The sequence below is a fragment of the Panthera pardus genome, unplaced genomic scaffold (genome assembly GCF_024362965.1).
Source record: "Panthera pardus isolate Hobbes unplaced genomic scaffold, ASM2436296v1 HiC_scaffold_11, whole genome shotgun sequence".
NCBI classification, from domain to species: domain Eukaryota; kingdom Metazoa; phylum Chordata; class Mammalia; order Carnivora; family Felidae; genus Panthera; species Panthera pardus.
The window spans coordinates 84,876,161-84,898,416 of record NW_026526666.1 but is presented as its reverse complement, the minus strand read 5'-3'; the positions used below and the strand labels follow the sequence as shown (position 1 = coordinate 84,898,416).

The 22,256-nt window shown below is 37.0% G+C and overlaps 1 protein-coding gene across 20 annotated transcripts in view; it reads left to right on the top strand.

Moving 5' to 3' along the window:
* Window positions 1–22,256, top strand: part of EPB41 (erythrocyte membrane protein band 4.1) — a 199,172-nt gene that overhangs the window by 104,729 nt on the left and 72,187 nt on the right. For all 20 annotated transcript variants that reach the window (XM_053898530.1, XM_053898488.1, XM_053898494.1 and 17 more), the window contains exons 5-7: window positions 5,062–5,104; window positions 13,031–13,106; window positions 17,003–17,221. In XM_053898530.1, the coding sequence (XP_053754505.1) occupies window positions 5,062–5,104; window positions 13,031–13,106; window positions 17,003–17,221 (338 nt within the window). The remainder of the gene's footprint in view (window positions 1–5,061; window positions 5,105–13,030; window positions 13,107–17,002; window positions 17,222–22,256) is intronic.

Sequence of the window (22,256 nt, the reverse complement as noted above, 5' to 3'; positions counted from 1 at the left end):
ACCATGCTCTTGAGAAATTAGTTTACATATAACTATCTCTAGTTCCTCACTGCCTATTAGTCTAACATAATACAGGGAGGTGCATAAATCACGCATGCATATCTCAAAGAATTTTTACAAAGGGAACACATTTGGATAAACACCCCTAGATTACCAGACTCCAGAATCCCTTTTCGTCTCCCTCTAAGTCACTACCTCCATCCCCTAACAATCATTACCCCTACCTTACCCCCCCATTAAAAGTAACAGGTGTCTTCCTAACATCTATCACCATGAGTTAGTTTTGCCTGTTTTTAAACTGTGTTGCATAAATGAAATCATACATGTGTTCTCTTAGGTCTGATTTCTTTTATTTTGTTCGGTATTGTGTTTTTGAGATTCATCCATGTTGTGAGTAGCAGTAGCTCATTCATTCTCATTTCTGTATAAAAGTTCATCGTTTGTACCACACTTTGTATTCTACTGTTGATGGATGTTTGGCTTGTATATAGTTTGAGCTTTCAAGAATACTGCTGCTAGGAGCATTCTTGTACATGTGTGTTATAGTACACATCTTGTCACATACATTTCTGTTGGGTGTATTCCTAAAGTGGAATTGCTGGGTTATAAAGAACGCATATGGTCAGCTTTAGTGGATAGTATCAGACAGTTTTCCAAAGTGGTGTTACCAGTTGACACTCTACCAGCACTGAATGAGTTCCAGCTGTGCCACATCCTCACCTGCACTTAGTATGAGGTACTGCATTTGGATTGCTACTCTTATCACTCAGCTGAAACTACTCTTGCCAAGATAAATCTGAGTTTTTCATCCTTATGTTTCCTGTCCATTTTGTAGCATGGATGATCTTGTCCGCCCATCCTTGAAGCTTTCTATTCCTTTAGATTCTATGATACCAGTCTCTCCTGTTTTCCTCCTGCCACTTTGCTCACCCCTTCTCAGTTTATTTCTCAGCTCTTTGCCCTTTCTCCATCCCTTAAATGCAAGTGTTCCCCAAAGGTCTGTCCTTAGTGTCTTTCTTTTCACTCCTCTGTGATTTTTGTCTTCTTTCATGGTTTTATCTATCACCTATATGGGAAAAGTGCCCAGATTTATATTTCTGGCCCAAATCTCTCTGCTGAATATCAGGACCTGTTTATCTAGCTGTCTATTGAAATATTTCATGTGGATTTCCAAAGATGCCTCAAAAATATATCTACAAAATATACCACAATTTATTTATTCCACTGTTGATGGACGTTTGAGTTGTTTCCAGTTTTTTTTGCTATTTTTTTCTTCTTCTTCAAGAAAATCGATTTCTTTTTTATATCCTACATTTCCTATTTCAGTGAATAATACTACTCCTCCCAGTTCCCTAAGGTGGCAACTTGGGAATTATCCTTTAACTTTATAACTTACCAACTCAAATCATTCCTCCCTGTACCCCACCTTCCCATACATTCAAGCTCCTAAACATCTTTTTTCTCTGACCCATAGTCATCCTATCAAACCCTTTTGATTGTCAATATCAGCACACTTTATTGAGTGCTGGTTATGTGCTTTTTAAATACATCAAATAATTTAATCCATAATAACTCTGTCAGGAGGGTAGTTTTATCCCAATTTTGTGTATGAGAAAATTGAGATTTAGATGATCTTAGATAAGGTTACATAGCTAGTAAATAAATGATAGGTTGCGACAGGATTAGAACTCAAGACTGTCTGACTTCAAAGCCAGTACCCATGATCATTATTCTCTTCTGTACCACAATTATCATTCTCAGAAACCACCTCTTATTTGGTCTCCCTGTCTACAGTCATGCTTCCTCTAATTTATGTCTCTCCTTTACTTTAAATCCTTCAATGGCTCCCCTTTGCCTGGCACTTGATAAAGTCCAAGTTTCTTACTGTGGAATACTGCGCCCCCCATGATCTGACCCTTAACCATTCTCTTGCATTGTGTATCTCCCCTCCTCACCTCTGTGTTCTAGCTATGCTCGACTGCATGTAGCAACTCAAATGTATCCTGTTCTCTTATACCCTGTGCCTTTTTATTTACTTCATCTTCTATTTTGCCTGGCTAATTCTTGTTTGTCCCTTAAGATACAGTTTAGTACTCCCAAATACTCCTTTGAGAAACGTTTCCTGCCTCTTACCCCCAGTTCATCTTGGTGTACCTCCTCTGTGCTCCTAGAACACTCTATGCTCTCTCATAGCACTCTCACACATTTCTGTCATAGTCATTTTCACACCTAGAACAAACAAATCAATTGTTTGCTATTCACCTCTTCCGTTAGACTAGCTCTGTGAGGACAAGTGCTATTTTTAAATCCTTTTTTTGAAACTACAGTGGCTAGCACATGGGGGCATTCCTCAGGTATTTGTTGGCTAAATAAAATGCTGTGAATGGAATCATTTAAATTGAACATAAAAGTGCCAATTCTTATATACATTGATTTTTATTATTTTGTACACATTGTTTTTGATTTTGATTTGGACGTCTAGATACTGAAGCGATGATTTATTCTATAAGGTCATTTACTTGGAGTCATATGTGATTGACACAAATCTGGGTTTGCCCTCTTTATGTCAAATTGGTGGGAATTCTAGCTCCAGAGTTCTAGAATGACTGTACAGTCTCTGTAAGAAACTTGGCATCTTCAGGTTACCTTGGGAGATTTCTCTGAAAAATAGTGCAAAATATAGAGTTGCCTCATAACGGTGGGAGATGTTCGTTCCAAAGTGGTAAAAAGTAGTCTTTGTTAAGAGTTCTGGATTGCATGGTATAAATGATGATTCTTGGGGCACCTGGATAGCTCAGGTGGTTAAGCATCTGGCTTTTAACTTTGGCTCAGGTCATGATCTCATGGTTTGTGAGATCAAGCGCTGCATAGGGCTCTCTCCAAGTAGTGAGTAGCCTACTTGGGATTTTCTTTCTCCCTCACTCTCCGTTCCTTCTCTGTGATTGCTCCCCCTTTCTCTCTCTCTCAAAATAAATAAATAAACATTTTAAAAAATGATTCTCTGGGGGTACCTGGGTGGCTCAGTTGGTTGGGAGTCCAACTTCGGCTCAGGTCATGATCTCACGGTTTGTGAGTTCGAGCCCCGCATCGGGCTCTGTGCTGACAGCTCAGAGCCTGGAGCCTGTTTCAGATTCTATGTTTCCCTCTCTCTCTGCCCCTCCCCTGCTTGTGCTCTGTTTCTCTCTGTCTCTCAAAAAGAAATAAATGTAAAAAAAAAAATTAAAAAAATGATTCTCAGAGGTTCCACAAAACTTCCTAAATGGTGCTTTTACAGTTTTCTTTTGCTTTTGGACCTACAACAACTTTAAAGTTCTTTAATCATAATGAGAGATGAGGGTTACTGCTTTTCTGACAGGGCTTAAACAAGTATGCATCTAGTTTTTATTCTAAGGAACAGTTTTATATTAAGTGGTATTTAAAAATTTTTTTTCATGTTTATTTTTGAGAGAGAGAGAGAGAGAGAGAGAGCGTTTGCAGAGGAGGGGCAGAGAGAGACAGAGACACAGAATCCAAAGTAGGGTCTAGGCTCTGTGCTGCCAGCACAGAGCCCAATGTGGGGCTCAAACTCACGAGCCATGAGATCTGACCTGGGCCGAAGTCGGACGCTCAACTGACTGAGCCACCCAGGTGCCCGTTAAGTGGTATATTTTTAACACATATTTCTTAATTTTCTATGTTAATTGTGGGAGAAGGGGAAAGAAAAGGAAATTAATCCTCACTCTTGTGCTTATTGTCTGTTGTGATAACTATCTTTATTTAACAGTTAAAGTAGTATATAATCAAATATAAGACTGGTTTTCAAGTTCATTTCTTGGGTAGGGCCATTTCTTGTGCCTTTTGTCTTTGTGGATAGAGGGTGAGGAGGGGACACTTTTATTCTTCTTTTCTAAATATCACTGAAATTCAGTTTTAAGTCTTTTGGAGGAGAGAATGGGGAGGGATTGGGAGGAGTCATTTGAGGGGCTCCTGGGTACTAATAATGTTGAGCTTATGTGTTCACTTTGAGAATTTATTGATTTATACACTTATGTTTTAGGTACTTTTTTGTATGTTTCATATCAATAAAAATATTTTAAACAATTTAATTTAGAAGTTTCTCTTTAAACATTTCCAAGGAGCCTATGGAAGATGGTAATGGTGAGGCTCTTTCCAAGTGCCATTATTTTGCACGGTCCACCACAAGTGGAAGAACCTTGCCCAAATGGTGTATAGACTGTAAGTGGACTTGGAGAACAGTAAAAGGAGAGATTAGTGTGGGCAAGAGTAGTCAGAGAAAACAACATAACCATTCATCCAGTAAATATTAACTGAGCATGAACCGTGTACCAGAAGCTGTGCTGACATAGAAACCTTAAATGAGATGGGCGCCTGGGGTGGGTCAGTTGGTTAAGCATCTGACTTCGGCTCAGGTCATGATCTCAGTTTATGAGTTCAAGCCCCAAATCAGGCTCTGTGCTGACAGCTCAGAACCTGGAGCCTGCTTCAGATTGTATGTTTCCCTCTCTCCCTACCCTTCCCCAGCTCATGCTCTGTCTCTGTCTCTCTCTCTCAAAAATAAACATTAAAAAAATTTTTTTTAAAAGAAAACTTAAATGAGATTGGAGGTCAGAACTGGAGGGAAAAATAAGATGTGGGTGATGTTAACTAGTCTTGGTTATAGATCCCTACTACTCTTTATAGAATGATAAAATAACAAGTGCTCATTTAGCATTTCTTGTTTACTTAAGGCTTTATATACATGAACTTATTTAATCTTCATCATATGTCTCTGAGATAGGCTCTACTTCTAGTATCTCATCTAAATTTCCTCTAGTAGGTGAGGAAACTGAGATGAATAGATGCCTCAAATCACTCAGCTAGCTAATAGTGGAGCTAGGATTCGGGCCTAACTGTCTGGCTCCCTATTTCTCTGCTCAGATTTACTATCCTGTGTGAAGTTAATATCAGACATGTAGGTTGACCTGGAGACTCTGTTCGATGACAGTCAGTAACGCTGCTCTGGTACTCTGTGGTTTATGTGGTTTTGGAGCTCTTTGTGAATGACTTTTCTTCTTTTTACAGACATGGCTGGATTCTGCCAAAGAAATAAAAAAGCAGGTTCGTGGTAAGTGAATATAGCCCTTTTTATAGTTCTTTCTTTCTTTTAGTAGGTCAGAGGATTTTCAACCATTTTCTGGCTCTGAGTCACTTTAGAATCCTGACTATGGCAGATGGCTCTGGAATTGAGATAAAGCCTTCCCCTGGAAGGAGGAGATTCCATAATAGAAAGATACATCAGAGGTGGACACTATTGAGATGTAGGTCAGATCTTGATTTTTTTTTTTTTTTTACAACTAGGCACAGTTGGGCAAGATTGGAACAGTTGAGAAAAACAAGTTAGAAAAGAACCAAGATAAGGAAAGAAAAAGGATATGGGAGTCCATTCTCTAAGGAGTTTGCTACCTTGTCCTGTTCCTTTTAAATTGTTCTGGACTGTTGCATTCTAACCTTCTTCATGTTTTCCTCTCTGTAGTTCTTTTTGTCTGTTTTCAACAATCTTCTTCCAAACAGTTCTTCTGTTAGTAGAAGAACAAGAATTCCTTGCCAGTGGCCTTCAGACATTGTGGCTTTCTCTTAGCTCCAAGCCCACTAGTATATATTACTGTTGCACCCTCTGCTCAGATGCTGTCCTGAGATAAATATGTCTAGGTCGAAGAAAGCATAGATTAGTAGTTTGTAGCTCCAGGCCCAATGGGCTAACGGGTAGAGACTTTTTTCTTACTGTTTATGATTTAAATGTACTTTTAGTTTACTTTATTTTTTTTAATGTTTTTAATGTTTATTTTTGAGATAGAGAGAGACAGAGTGCGAGCGGAGAGAGGGGCAGAAAGAGAGGGAGACACAGAATCTGAAGCAGGCTCCAGGCTCTGAGCTGTCAGCCCAGAGCCTTACGTGGGGTTCTAACTCATGAACTGAGAGATCATGACCTGAGGTGAAGTTAAATGCCTAACCGACTGAGCCACCTGGGCGCCCCTAGTTTACTTTATTTTTAAGGAAACTTTTAGAAACTGCAGAGGTTTAGTAAGTTAGTAAGTTTTAACTCTGTCACCTGAAAACAAATTTTTTAATTTGTTTCTTAAAAGAAAAACTTTGCTATGGTGATATGTTTTCCTTTAGACCCTATTTATAATCTATATTTCTCAAGATAGAAAAACAAAATACGTCTTTGGACTGGCAACTCTCCCTATTTGTTCCTTGACTATAAAATGTTTTTTTTTTTTTATTTTTTTTAACGTTTATTTATTTTTGAGACAGAGAGAGACAGAGCGTGAATGGGGGAGGGTCAGAGAGAGGGAGACACAGAATCTGAAACAGGCTCCAGGCTCCAAGCTGTCAGCACAGAGCCCGACGCGGGGCTTGAACTCACGGACCATGAGATCATGACCTGAGCCGAAGTCGGCCGCTCAACCGACTGAGCCACCCAGGCGCCCCGACTATAAAATGTTTTAAATGCAAGTCAGAGCAAAAAATTTTCAGAATATTTGAGATATGATGAGAAAAACATAACTCCAAGTCCCTTTCAGTGAAAATTCTTAAATTTTTTTTTTTTAATTTTAGAGAGAGAGTGTGTGAGAGAGAGGGGGAGTGAGAGAGGGGGAGAGGATCTTAAGCAGGTTCCACGTTCAGTGAGGAGCCACACGCCAGGCTTGATCCCACAACTCTTGGATTATAACCTGAGCCAAAATCAAGAGTTGGATGCTCAACCGACTGAGCCACCCAGGCACCCCTCAATGAAAATTCTTTTAATATGCAGTATTACTCAGGAACAAATGATTACATAAGAAGAGTAGTTAGGAAGAAAAGTTAAAACAGAATTTATGATGAGTAGAGAAGAATATCTAGTTGATTATCTTCCTGGCTATTGAAAAAAAATCTCTTGCTAAGAAAAAGAACCCGTGTTTGTCATTAAAACACACACACACACACACACACACACACACACACACACACACACACACAACAGGGCACCTGGGTGGCTCAGTCGGTTAAGCATCCAACTTTGGCTCAGGTCATGATCTCACAGTTCAGGAGTTCGAGCCCTGAGTCAGGCTCTGTGCTGACAAAGAGGAGCCCGCTGTGGGTCCTCCATCTCCCTCTCTACCTTCCCTTCCCCCGCTTGCACTCCCTCTCTCTCCTTCTCTCTTTCTCTCAAAAGTAAATAAACTTAAAAAAAACCCTGCAACATAACAAAAATCCTTCCTTTAACATTGGAAAGAAAAACCCTGTTTATAATAGAAACTTAAATAGGGAATCAAAAGGTAAATATTTTATTAAGCCAAAGAGAAGGTTGGCATTTATCTATCGCAAAGATTTTTTTTTATTTTTGAATATTTTGCATCACACAGGTAATATGTACTCATTGTGAAAAATTGAAACATTATGGAAATACATCATGGAGAAAGTAAAAGGCCCCTAAATTCTATCCTCCAGATGCAATCACTGTTAAGTTGGTATAGGCTACAAGATTTTTTCTAGGCATATGTAAGTTTTTGCCTTTCAAAAATACAGTTATGCTATACAGTATTCTTGTCCCCCGTGTCCACAGGAGATGCGTTCTAGGTCCCCCGGTGGATGGCTGAAATTGCAGATAGTACCAAACCCTATATATAATGTGTTTTTTCCTAAACATATGTGTCTATGATAAAGTTTAATTTATAAATTAGGCACAGGAAGAGATTAACAATAGGTAATAATAGAATAATTATAATAATATACTATAAAAAAAGTTATGTAAATGTGATCTCTTTCAAATCATCTTATTATCCTATACTCATCCTTCTTATGATAATGTAACATGATAAAATGCCTATGTGATAAGATGAAGCGAGGTGAATGATTTAGGCACTGTGACCTAGTCATAGGCTACTGTTGATCTTGTGACCACACATTAGGAGATCATCTGCTTCCAGTTTGTGGTTGTTCATGGAAAGGTGAAACCACAGATAAGGGGGGACTACTATACATTGTTATGTATTATGTATTGCATTATATTATGTATGCATTATGTATTAGGCTATATATAGTTTTAAAATTTGTTTAAATAGGTGGTAGAAATATGTGGAGTAAAATGAAAAGATATAAATGAATCTAATGCAAAGTAAATTGCCCTTCTACCCCTGTGCTTTAACTCTTTGTGTTCTTTGCAGAGATGTACATACAAATATTTTAATGTAAATAGGTGCATATTTATATTAAGTTTTAATATAAGTATATTTATAAAAATATTTAATATAATTTTTATTTAATACATATGTGTTTTAAATGAATGTTATATTTAATATGCATATGTTACATAAATATGTATTTGGTAGGTATGTTTCATATGTATTTAATAAAAATATGCAACCAATATTTTTTATTTAACATAATTTGGAGTATTCTTTTAAAAATTTATTTTTTATTTTTATTCGAGAGAGAGAGCCTCCCTGTGGGGGAGAGGGGCAGAGTGAGAGAAAGAGAGAGAGAATCCTAAGCAGGTGCTACACTCAGCACAGAACCCAACATGGAGCTTGATCCCATGACCCTGGGATCATCACCTGAGTTGAAATCAAGAGTTGGATGCCTAACCAACTGAGCCACCCAAGTGCCCCATAATTTGGAATATTCTTCATATCAACATATATAAATTTACTTTGTTTAACATTTTTCTTTTTTAAATTTAAATTTATTATTTTTTTAATAAATTCTTTCTCTCTCTCTCCTTTTTTTTTTTTTTTTTTTTTAAAGTAAGCCCTATGCCCAATGTGGGGCTTGAACTCACAACCCTGAGATCAAGAGTCATATGTTCTACTGACTGATCCAGCCAGGCACCCTGTTTAAAAATTTTTTAATGATTATGTATTTGTAGCACCATACACACACACACACACACATACACACACACGTGTGTGTGTGTGTATGTGTGTGTATACAGGCAGTCCTGTTGATGGACATTTTGGTTTACTCTCAGTAGCTTGCTATTACAAACAAGGTTGTAGTGAACGTTTTATATATATATATATATATACATATATATATATATATATACACACACACACACACACACACACACACACACACACACTTACATGTTTCTGTAGATAAGTTCCTAGAAGTAGAATAAAAATATGAATATCTAAAATTGAAATAGATACTCACCAGCAATATTTTTTCCATATTAAAAAGATATAGAAAAGAATGGAGGTTAACATAAGAAATATCCATGTACACATCACCCAGAATTAACATTTGTTAACATTTTAAATTTATAATAGAACAGAATAGTGCATGTAAGTATTATCTTTTTTGTTTTCCTCTTAGTCCTATCCCCTTCTCTCCCTATCCATAGAAAACTATTTTCATAAGTTTGGGGTGTTTTAATCCATGTTTTTATATTTTATCTTATATATCCCATATCTATATACTATGGATAATATTGCTTTGTCTGTGTTTGTTGTTTTTTTTTTTTAATTTCCCTCAGACAAACATGATCCATTTGAAACTTTTTCTGAGGTTTGTCGGTATCTCTCTTTCTCCTCCCAGCTTAATTCCCTTGGTTCTGAATAAGAGAGATTCCCCCGACTGAGTGTGGCTATCCACCTCCACCCCTTTCTGAAATAGTGCACAGCAAAAGCAAGAAATCCACATACCTTGTATATATACTGAAAAATACAGATCTATAACTTACCCAAATTATGTTTAAAAAATTCTGTAGTCCAGGTGTGCCCTTGCAAATGAATCTTCCTCTCCTTTTCCTGCAGAGGTCACAACTGTCCTGAATTTTGTGTTAATGATTTCATTGTATTTTTTAATGGTTTTTATTACCTATGAATGTATACCTAAAAATATGGTTTACCTTTTCGAACATCACGTAAATTGAATTATATAATAGTTAATAATTTGTAACTTGCCTTTCTTATTCAGCATGAGTTTTGAAATTCATCTCAGGTGAAAACAAAATTTCACAAAACAATTCTTAATCTTTATTATGAGGGATATCCTGATTTTTTTTGTTTGTTTGCATTCTGTTTAATTTCTAAAACTGCTGATTTTGACCTACTAAACTGATTTCACAATGGATCATGATCCACAGTTTTAAAAAAACACTTGATTTAGGATGTATGCCTGAAAGTGGAACTGCTAGATTATAGAGTACGTTTTAGTTTTACCAGATATTGCCAAATTGCTCTCCTTTACAATGGTTGTAACAGTTTACCTCCCCACCAGTAGTATGAGAATTTCTAGTATCCTGTGTCCTCAGAAGGCAGGAATTTTTTTCAATCGTTAATTTAAAATATTTTTGATGTAACTTCAGGCCTAACAGAAAGTTGAAAGAAGCTGCAAGGAATTCCTGGATACCTTTTCCCCAGATTCCTCAAATGTTAATATTTTATTTTTTAAATTTTATTTATTTTTTTTCCTGAGCCATTTTAAAGTTGCATCTTGACAGCACTTTTCACAATAGACAAAAGGGAGAAACAATCCAGTGTCCGTCAATAGATAATGGTTAAACAGAATGTGATATGTGTGTGTGTGTGTGTGTGTGTGTGTGTGTGTGTGTGTGTATACAAATATTAATGGCCACATATTGTGGCCACAATAGATCCATAGAAACAAAACAGATTAGTGGTTGTCAGGGGTGGAGGTGGGGGTCAGTGAGTGACTGCTTAATGGATAGAGTCTCCTTTGGGAGTCGTGAAAGATTTTGAAACTAGATGGTGATGATGGTTGTGTAACATTGTGAATGTACTAAATGCCACTGAATTGTACACGAAATGTACTGAATTGTATACTTAAAAATGGTTAACATTATGTGAATTTCACCTCAGTAAAAAAGAGAATAAGTTGCAGTTATGATATCTCTCTACCCCTAAAATATCCTAAAACCTAGGTATTTTCTTATGTAACTATAATAGTTATTAAAAGCAGGAAATTAATATTGAAGCAATACTGCAACCCACAGACCTTATTTATCAGTTGTCCCAATAATATTCGTTATAGCAAAATAAAGTCTATGGTGACATTTTGCTTTAGTTGGCACATCTCTTTAGATTTTTTGAGCTGGAGCAGTTCCTGAGTCTTTTTTTTTTTTTTTTTTTTTCAACGTTTCTTATTTATTTTTGGGACAGAGAGAGACAGACAGAGCATGAACGGGGGAGGGGCAGAGAGAGGGAGACACAGAATCGGAAACAGGCTCCAGGCTCTGAGCCATCAGCCCAGAGCCCGACGCGGGGCTCAAACTCACGGACCGCGAGATCGTGACCTGGCTGAAGTCGGATGCTTAACCGACTGCGCCACCCAGGCGCCCCAGTTCCTGAGTCTTTGAAGTATTTTATAACATTGATATTTTGAAGAGTCTAGGCTAGTTATTTCAATAATTGGTCACTTTGAGTGTGTTTGATATTTCTTCATAGTACATGAATCTTCAGTTTATGCACTTTGGTGAGAATGTTGTTGAAGTGTTGTTGAGTTAGAAGGCATGAATTTTAATGTTAAAATTTTTTAGAGTTGTTCCAGCCACGTTTTTTTCCCCCACTAAATATTCTCCATAAGATATTACTAATTTTATGAATCATATTCCAGAAACAGTCACTAACTAAAGCTTAAGCTTAATATATATTTTTTTAATTCCAAGTGACTTTTTTTAGTCTCTTTACTGCATTTAACCCTGAGCTAGCTCACAGTGAACCTGAATATCTTCATTAGCAATATCCCAAACTTGCATCTCTTACATAGAGAAGAATGGGAACTGAAAATTTGAGTTTCTCTTCTTACGATTGCTGTTAAGAAAAGTAAAAGAGTTAGTACTTGAGACATTTATGTTTAGATATGGTTATTTCTAATACAGTAAAACTTTCTTGTTTGGGGTTGAATGGAGAGAAAAATGCAACCGGAATACAGGTGTTTGCTTTTGTTTTCATTTGATTACATCTAACAACATAAAGTCATTGGTGGATCTGGATTACTGGATAATTTTAATATATTAGTACCTCTTTTTTTTTCTGAAGCTGTAGCATCCTCATATGACCTTCACAACAATGCTGTGAGATTAGTTCCTTTATTTCCTTCATTCACTCAACAAATATTTCTTGATCATCAATGTTCTACCAAGCACTGTTTTGAATCCTAGGGATATGCACCAAATAAAATAGGAAAAGTTCTTAGCCCCAGTAATTTGCATTTAAAGATTATCCTTTAAAGAAGGTAAATGTTTATATTTAATAAGTAGTACATGTATAAAATTCAAATGGTATAAAAGAGTACACAGTGAAAATAGGTCTTCCTCCTATATATTTCCCCTATCTTATCAGTTTTCGTCTCCTGGAGTTCCCCTTCCTAGTTTACCAACTACTATAACTGGTTTATTATATATCCTTATAGGGATTGCCTGTGCATGTGTAATCATACCTGTAACATAGACTTCTTTCTACCCTCCAACATTCATGGTTGCTTTCTATATGTATGCTATTCTTGACCTTAGTATGTTCTCACCTAACGCTGTATCTTGGAGATATATCTTCTCTTGCTAAATGAATATATATTTAGGTTGTTTTCAGACATTTTCTATTACAAACAATATCTTACACATATACCATTCTGACCTCATTTAAGCATATGTATAAATGCATTTATGGAAATAGAATTGCAAGGTGAAAGGATATATGCATTTTATGTTTAGAAAGATCTTGTCAAATTGTCCTCCATAGTGTACCAATTTATACTCATATCAGCAATAGATAATTGTGTTTATTTTCCACACCAACGGTAGGTGTTATCAAGTATTTTATATCAATTAACCTAATACAGAGCTCAAAGAGAAAAAAAAATCACACTTTCAAACTCTTAAGTGGTTCTAAACAACTTTTTCTTTCTTAAATAAATATCAAATCTTTCCACAAAGCATGAGAATATTTAAAAAAACTCAGGAAAAGAAAACTTTGAATATTTTTGGTGCTCTAACAATCAGAAACTTAGGCATAAGCATACAATTCTTTTGTGTTTACCTTTACAGGTGTCCCCTGGAATTTCACCTTTAATGTCAAGTTTTATCCACCTGACCCAGCACAGTTAACAGAAGATATAACAAGGTAAATAATTTATTAATAGTTAAATATAGAACTAGTAATTCTCATTTTCATAAGCTCTGGGAATTTCCCTATTCAGAACTGAAGAAAAATTCTGTGCTATTAAAATGGGAAGTTTCTGGTCACTTCAAGACAGGTTTGCAAATAAGTGAGCCTTAAAGCCTCATTTATCTGTGATGTGCCTAGAGGAAATTGGCAGGGGAATTAACCTTGCTTCTCATGGGTATTATGACAAGTTGTGTACAGGACGCCTATAAACCACATGCCCTCCACAGGGCAAGATGCAAATATAGTGGTAAAATAGCTCTTCTACTTTTTCCCTTTGATACTCCTTCCCCACTGTGTTTTCTTTACAGGGATCAAAAAAGCTGAAGCCTGTGTTACTATTGTTTTTTCTTATCTCCCTTTTAAAGTATGTGATTAGGCAGTTTGTGAGTTCAAGCCCCGCATCAGGCTCTGTGCTGACAGCTCAGAGCCTGGAGCCTGCTTTGGATTCTCTGTCTCATTCTCTCTCTGCCCCTCCTCCCTCACGTGTGGTCTGTCTCTCTGTCTCTCAAAAATAAATGAAAATGTAAAAAAAAAATTTTTTTTTTAAAGTGTGTGATTAGGTACATAATCCTCATGAGCTGAATCTTTTTCGGTAATTTTTGAGCCCACTTGATTTATGAAATAAATGTTGTACTCTTTGAAAACAACTTACTGATTTCTTTTAGGAAAGTGACCTTTATTGGATTCTATATAAATATTAATAATAAAAAAGAAAATTGAAAACCAGCATATTGTAAAGAATACTGTTATACATATTTATTTATATCCATAACATCCTTATACATATTAGGTGCTTGGCAAATGTTTGTTAAATTGAACTGTTGGTTACTGAGAAATGACTTTCTAATCTGATATTGTTGTCAACTATCTGACAAATATACAGTTTCTATACTCCAGTTTTCATATCGCTCAAATAAGGGAATAGCCTAAGTAAACTCCAAATCTGATTGTTAAGTACAGTAAAACCTTGGTTTGTGAGCATAATTCATTCTGGAAACATACTTGTAATTCAAAGCACTTGTATATCAAAGAGAATTTCCCCATAAGAAATAATGGAAACTCAGATGATTCGTTCCATATAATAATGACTACAATACTGTAATATAATACAAAATAATAAAGAAAATACAAAATATAAAGAAAAATTAACAAATTAACTTGCACTTAACTTTGAAAACCTTTGTGGCTGGTGTGAGGGAGATGAGAGAGGAGGGTTATTGTGTAGGATGACTTTCACTATCAGTAACGGAATCACTTCTATTGGCTCAATGAAATCTTTTTCTTTTCGTGCAACTTTAACAAGGACACTATCCAATGACACTTGCTTTTGCCTCCTTTTGAGGATTTCGTGGAAATTGACAATGCGTTGTCATTAAACAGATTTATTGCTCAGACTGCCTCAGTCTTATTTGGGTGGTGCTTTTCTACAAAATTTTGCACTGTTTCCCCCATTTTATACATCTCCCTAATCTCATTTGAAGTGAGGGATTCTTCTGCTTTTTTTCTCCTCTTCCTCTTTTCCAGACGAGATGCAGACATAGACTTCTTATAAAAGCTTGCAATTTCGGCCACTTGCATAACTTGTTCATACTTCTTGATGATTTCCTTTTTAACTTCCACTGTAATCATCTCCTTCTTCTTACCACCTTCTTTTCAACCTTTTTCTGCACGGGGCTATTGTATACGCTTGCACAGATGTTGACTACAGTATTAATAAACTCTTGTTATATACTCTATTTAATATAACTGGCAATAAGGCAGCAGAGGAAAGGGTCTATATCTGCAGGCAGCCGTGACCTAGAATGAAGCAAAGCATTCCTAAGCTTACTCTTGTACGGAAAAGCAATGTACTGTCCATCGGTGCTTTGAAGTTAAAAAAATGCACTAGTGCCAGTTGTGGGTGCCTTCCAACATTCTGAAAAATCACTGATTCCTACCAGATACCATCGGCTGAGACCGAGCATCAGAGCATGGGAGATGATCACCCACAATCCCACAGCAAGAGAAAGAACCATTCATTGACTCAGTTGTGATCATGTGACTTTTGACGTCATGTACTATTCATATTGCAAGACCTCGCTCGTTTATCAAGTTAAAATTTATTAGAATGTTTGCTCACTCACAGAACAAGTTACTCACAATCCAAGGTTTTATTGTACTATGAAAGTTTTAAAAAATTATTCTTTGTCTAGATAATCCTTAGTACATTCTTGAAGTTGAGATGTCATCTCTGGCCTGAAAAAATTGTTTTGGTTATTTCATTTTCACATGTAATATTTGTCTCTTAAAGTTGCTTCTTATTCATCTTCCTTGAGGTTATGTATAAAACAATACAAATCCCTGAAATTTTTTGCTAATTACCCACATCTTAGAGGAGATTAAGATTCTTGTGATTTGGTTGGCGTTCCTCTTTTTTTAAAAACGTATGTAGGGGCGCCTGGGTGGCTCAGTCGGTTGAGTGACCGACTTCCGCTCAGGTCATGATCTCGTGGTCTGTGAGTTTGAGCCCCGCGTCGGGCTCTGTTTTGACAGCTCAGAGCCTGGAGCCTGCTTCTGATTCTGTATCTCCTTCTCTCTCTGCCCCTCCTCCACTCATGCTCTGTCTCTCTCTGTCTCATAAATAAATAAACATTTAAAAAAATCAAAATAAAATCAAAATAAAAACGTGTGTAGTGACTAATTATAGATAGCAAAACGATTGTTGATATCTACATTATTCAACACCTTATTATGGTCAAAGCAAGGATATAATTCTAATTAATACGGGAATTTTCAATTTAATCATATCTCCCAGCTTTCCTGTTTGGTCAAACAGTCTGTATTGGTCAACTCAGAAAAAGTGCTAAGCAGGTCAGGATCACAGGTGTAAACATTATACTGATGGAGATGAATGCCTAACATGTAGGGGCACATGGTTGGTTTGTTCTACTTAACAGTTTTAACCCCAGTATGAATTTCCAACAATGTAGCACACTGGTGGCATCAGTCCTATAAGACGAGAGTGAATGGAAGGCTTAGCCCATCTTGAAGAGAAAACAACTGAAAATGTTCATATCCTACTAAAAATGTGTCCATAATGTCATCTTTTTATGTGAAGGACAGTATCTACACATTTGGCAAAGCAGTTTGATAGAAGGAATCCAGTTTTGTAGCCAAACAGCCTTTATTACTATATGACATTGAGCAAGCTTAGTCTTTGAAACTGCCTCTCTATCTGTAATTTGGTGATGATACCCACCAAACATTTTTTTTGTGAAGATTAGATGAAATAATTTATGTGTATATGGTACTTAATGTACTCAATAAAATATTAATTTCTTTACCTCCTTCAGACTTTTCCCAGTTTCTCCTCTTTTCTTTCTTTTTTGTTATTGAGATATAATTGACATACAGTGTTATATTAGTTTCTGGTGTGCAACATAATGATTCAATATTTGCATATATTATGAAATGATCACAATAGGTCTAGTTCACATCCATCACCACACATAATTACAAAAATGTTTTTTTCTGGTGATGAGAACTTTTAAGATCTACTCTCTTAGCAACTTCTTTTCTTTTTAAATTGCCTTCCAGACATGAGCCCAACGTAGTTAAAGGGTTTTTTTTTTTTTTTTTGAGTTTTTATGTGGAAAAATTTTAAACATGCAGAAAGGAAAAAATAATAGTATGATGAACAACCATGTACCCACTACCTAGGTTAAACAATTATTAGCATTATCTCATACTTACTTAATCTCTCTTGTTTTTCTCCCTCCATATCTCTGTCTCATTCCCCCTTTCTTCCTCTTTCTCTATATTTTGTTTTTGTTGTTACTGACATAGTAACATTTTTTCTCTTTTGGCTGTAGGTATTATTTATGCCTCCAGCTTCGACAGGACATAGTTGCAGGACGTCTGCCCTGTTCCTTTGCAACCTTAGCGTTATTAGGTTCTTATACCATCCAGTCTGAGCTGGGAGACTATGACCCAGAACTTCATGGTGCGGATTATGTTAGTGATTTTAAACTGGCCCCAAATCAGACCAAGGAACTTGAAGAGAAGGTCATGGAACTGCATAAGTCATACAGGTAAGTATGTTTCCAGGGTTTTTTCTGTGTTTGCTTTGGCAATAAGTTTAAACTCTTGACCTGGTTTGATTTGGTGTTTGTCTTGGAGGGAATGTGGTGCTGTAGAAAGAGTCAGCTCGATCCCCTCCACTGTTTGACTTTGAGCAGGTCATTTAAGTCCTTGGAACCTCCTGTTTTCTCATCAGGGTGATAGGTGTTGCATTGTAGGATGAAAACTAAATGAGGCAATATATGGAAAGCACTAAGCACTGTGTCTGGCACATAGTAGGTACTCAATAAATGTTAGCTATTGTTATCTTACCTTTTTTCAGATTTTAAAATTATTATGCTATATATTAGATACTTTAAGATCATTAAAGCAGGGTTCTTAGGCTATCTGTACATGGATAAACTTCAGAGGACCCATGAACCCCCTGAAGGTATTTTTAAAAGTCTTGATTGAATTCAGTGCTTTTTTTCATGCAGATTGTTGGTAATGTTGGGAGGTATCATCACACAGTGATCAAAAGCAAGGACTTACAGTCAGACTGAGCTGGGTTGAAATCTTGGCTCTGCTTGGTCCTGGCCTTGTGACCCCAAGTTATTCACTTAACCTCTCTGAGTCTCAGGTTCCTTTTTAAAAAAAAAATTTTTTTTTAATGTTTATATATTTTTGAGAGAGAGAGACAGAGAGACAGAGAGAATGAGCAAGCAGGGGAGGGATAGGAAGAGGGAGACAGAGAATCCTAAACAGGCTCCACACTGTGAGAGCAGAGCCTGATGTGGGGCTCCAAGTCACGAACTGTGACATCATGACCTGAGTTGAAATCAAGAGTTGGCAGCTTAATCGACTGAACCACCCAGGCACCCTGAGCCTCAGGTTCCTTTAACGTCTGATGGAGATTATTACCTCAGAGTAAATAGGGCAATGGCTAGGATTAGAAAAGATACTGTGTGGAAAAACTTAATATAGTGTCTTACGCATTGTCAAAATTCAGTAAATGTTAGTTAATATTTTAAAAAATTAATTTATTTATTTTGAGAGAGACAGAGAGAGTGAGCAAGGTAAGGGCAGAGAGAGAGGGAGAGAGAATCCCAGGCAGGCTCCACACTGTCAGCACAGAACCCGTTGCAGGGCTCGAACTCATGAACCATGAGGTCATGACCTGAGCCAAAGCTGAGAGTCAGAAGCACCCCGATGCCACCCAAGCACCCCAATGTTAGCTAATATTAAAGTGCCGGAATAATTTGTGTTTCTTTCTCTGTATGTCCCATTGTTATTTAAGTGACTTGCTGTAGCTAAATTTTACAGCCTGCCTTAGCTTATTAACATGAATGTCTGATCTTGGCCTTGAGTCAGTACCCTGAGTTATGTTAGTGTGAGTTAGGAGAATCCAGCTATCTTTTAAGCCAGACATTTAAAAAATTTGTAAATATGTGAAATAATGTCACTTTTTTTTGTTACTACATTTTGGGAAAATACTGTTATTTTTCACACACAAAAAAGTTATGAATGTTAAAATATGAGTTTATTCTTTAAAGATTTAATAAAAATTTAACATTTTTCTTAGTTTTAATTTCTAATGTAGTAAATATTGATAGATATAACCCACATAAAGAAAAGCTCTTTGGAGCCCTCAATAAGTGTTGAGAGCGAAGGGATCCTAAAGTCAAAGTTTAAGAACCACTGAGCTAGGTGATGAGATGGAAGCATAGGCTCTGGAATCAGCCTGTCTCACTTTGAGTGAGACTCTGTTCCTTATTAGCTTTATGACTCTTGTAAATTACATAAGCCCTCTGAGGTTCAGTTTTCTCATCTGAAAAATAAGGATAGTGATAGGAATTTTGTGATTGTTAAAAATATGAAGTGGTTAGCATAGTGACTAGTATATAGTGAGAGTATTTTTTAGCCTAATAATTCCTAACCCCATTTTACAAGTGATGGCTGTGAATCTGGGTTTAGGGAACTACTTTTTGTAACTTAACTGAATTTAAGCCCAAATAAGCGAAATGATCTCAAGAGATAGGTGGATATGGTCCAGTTTGATATTCTGTGAGGTATATGGATAGAAATTAAGCAGTAATAGATCTCCATGACTAGAAAATTTAGAGGTGAGTCATCTTGGAATTGCTCCTTTTTGGAAAGATTGGCACTCTTTACAAACAGAAAGCCAAATGGAAATTTTAATTATGTCCAACAACATGGCACTTTAAATAATCCAGAGAAACTTCTGCTGAAGCAGAAACATTTTACTATGCATTGAAAAGTACAAGCAAATACCACCCTGTTCTCAGATAAACAGAAGACTGCCTACGTACATGGAACCCTTAGTTAGTGGCCCTTTGCCCAGACGGAGACTTTGAAGCTATAATTAACTTTAAATTTATACTAGCAAATCAAGCTTTAAAATGAATTGCCGTCCATGTATGGGTACTAGGAAAGTATGTAAACTTGTCAGTTGCCCCCCACTTAATTATTTGAAATCTCAGTCCTTAATTAGGAGATGCAACAAACATTATTAAAAGGCTGTCACATAACATTGGAATTCACTGAATGGCTCTATATCCGGACCACACTTGCTCAAAATAAATACAGAGAAACTTTGTTTTAGTTTCTCTTTTTAATGAGCAGGACTTAACCAGTGCCAAAGCTCTCTGGTTAGATGCTTTTGTAAGTTTGCAGTCCGTTCAAGTAGTAAATTATGAGGTGGTACTGAATAAATTCACAATGGTTTAGAGGTATCTAACCTCTTCCCAGCTAGTTTATTATACTTCAAGAGTCTGTGAATCTGGGTTTAGAGAACTACAGAACTAAATTTTCCAAGAAAAATTTAGGAGAAACCATGATCTTTAAAATTTTAAGGTGAAAATAATTTAAATTTAATTTGTGATATTAAATTTGTAAAGTAAATGTGTTGTATTTACATGTACAGTTCTGTGAGTAGTGGGATTATGAGAGATTTTATTTCCCCCCATGTTCTTATACAATGAATGTGTATGATTTTTATAATCATAAATAGCTTCCTGAAACAATTTTGTTTTGCCATTAGGTAGCATAGAGGAAGATAGTCATCCATGCAGAGAGGCCATCTGGCTGGGGATATTGGGGTCTAAGCAGGGTGGAGAGAGTTATTCATGGATAGGGGGCCAGCCTGGCATGAAGAACCAGAGCTCAAACAGTATGAAGTGGGCACATGGTGGTAGTTATGAGAGGCAGAGCAGATTGAGAAGGGCATCCATGTGGGGGTAAGGCCTGCATTGGGTGGAGGCCATCCACATGGGGTGGTACCTGATACAAGGTGTTGAAGCCTGGGCAGGGTGAAGAAGATGTCCATGGAAGGGATAGCCTACCACTAGAAGTCAGAACCTGAGTGAGGTAATGAGGGCATCCCTGTGTGGGGAATAACCCAGCATGGGGGGTTTAGAGTCCAGTCAAGGTGAAAAGGGCATCCATGTAGGGGAGGAGTCAGTGGTAGCAATGAGAGATTGGTTATGTACAAGGAGTTGATCAAATTAGTATATTAATGATAATGGGAGTCAGATTTCTCACTGTCAGTAAAGGGTGATACACAGTATGGAGAGAGAGAAACCCTGTGGTATTGCATTAAAACTGGAGGTGTCAGTGCTAATTCATGATTTCTGATAGATAGATGTGTAAATAGGCGCGCGCACACACACACACACACACACACACACACACACACACACACACACATACTAACATACTCTAAGTCTACATTGTTCTAGAAGGAGGTACTTTAAAAATGCCAGAAATGATCAGAAGGGTACAGAATCCAGCTTGGGGAGGCTCCCACTGGCCAAATCTGGTCCAATTTAAGCACTAAAATAAATAAGGAAAATAATTGATTATATTGCATTGAATAAAATGAGAATCTCTGAGTCCATACTGATATAAAGGAATAAGTTGAAAGTTTAATAAGGAATAGGATATTCAAAGGTTTCAAACTATATTCCCACAAAATGGTTATTAATTGCAAAGAGATAAATAGGAATTTCACAGCGGGGAAGCCTGGCAACATCAGTGATGAAAAAGAACATCATCCATGAGGGGACAAGTTGAAATTGTGTACTTACCACCTGATAGGATGCAGTGAGAACGCAGAGCCATTTCAGTGCTATTCTTGTCAAAGATGCAAAACCTGAATCAACTCATGGAGAAACATCAGGCCCAAATTGAGGGTCATTCTGTAGAATAACTGGCCTGTGATCCTCACAAGGTCAAGATTATGAAAGTCAGGGAGAGATTAAGGAACTGTCCCAGACTGAAGAAGACCAGAGACATGAACTCAGTGACACTCCTGATACTCACTAAGCTGGGCCTTTCTGCTGTACAGAACATAATTTTTTTTAAGCTTATTTATTTTGAGACAGAGAGGGAGAGTGCGAGCAGGGGAAGGGCAGAGAGAGGAAGAGAGAGAGAGAATCCCAAGCAGGCTCCACACTGTCAGTGTACAGCCCAATGCAGGGCTCGAACTCACAAACCCTGAGATCATGACCTGAGCCGAAACCAAGAGTCAGATGCTTAACCAACTGAGCCACTCAGGCGTCCCTGTACAGACCATTTTTTAAACAAATGACTAAACTTGAGTGGGGTCTGAGGATTAGATAGCAGTAATGTATTAAAATTTATTTTGGGGCACCTGGGTGGCTCAGTCAGTTAAGCATTCGACTTTGGCTCAGGTCATGATCTCACGGGCTGTGAGTTCGAGCCCCATGTCGGACTCTGTGCTGACAGCTCAGAGCCTGGAGCCTGCTTCAGATTCTGTGTCTTCCTCTCGCTCTGCCCCTCCCCTGCTCATGCTCTGTCTCTCTCTGTCTCAAAAATAAATAAAAACATTAAAAAAAAGAGTTATTCCTGCTTTTGATGGTTCTATTGAGGTTACGTAGAAAAATGTCCTTGTTTGTAGGAATTACACATTAAAGTGTTGGGAGAGATGGGTGATCAGGTTGACAGTTTGCTCTCAGATAGTTCAGGAAAATATTATTTGCACTGTAGGTAACTTTTAAGTTTAAGTGTGTTTCAAAAATGTTTAAA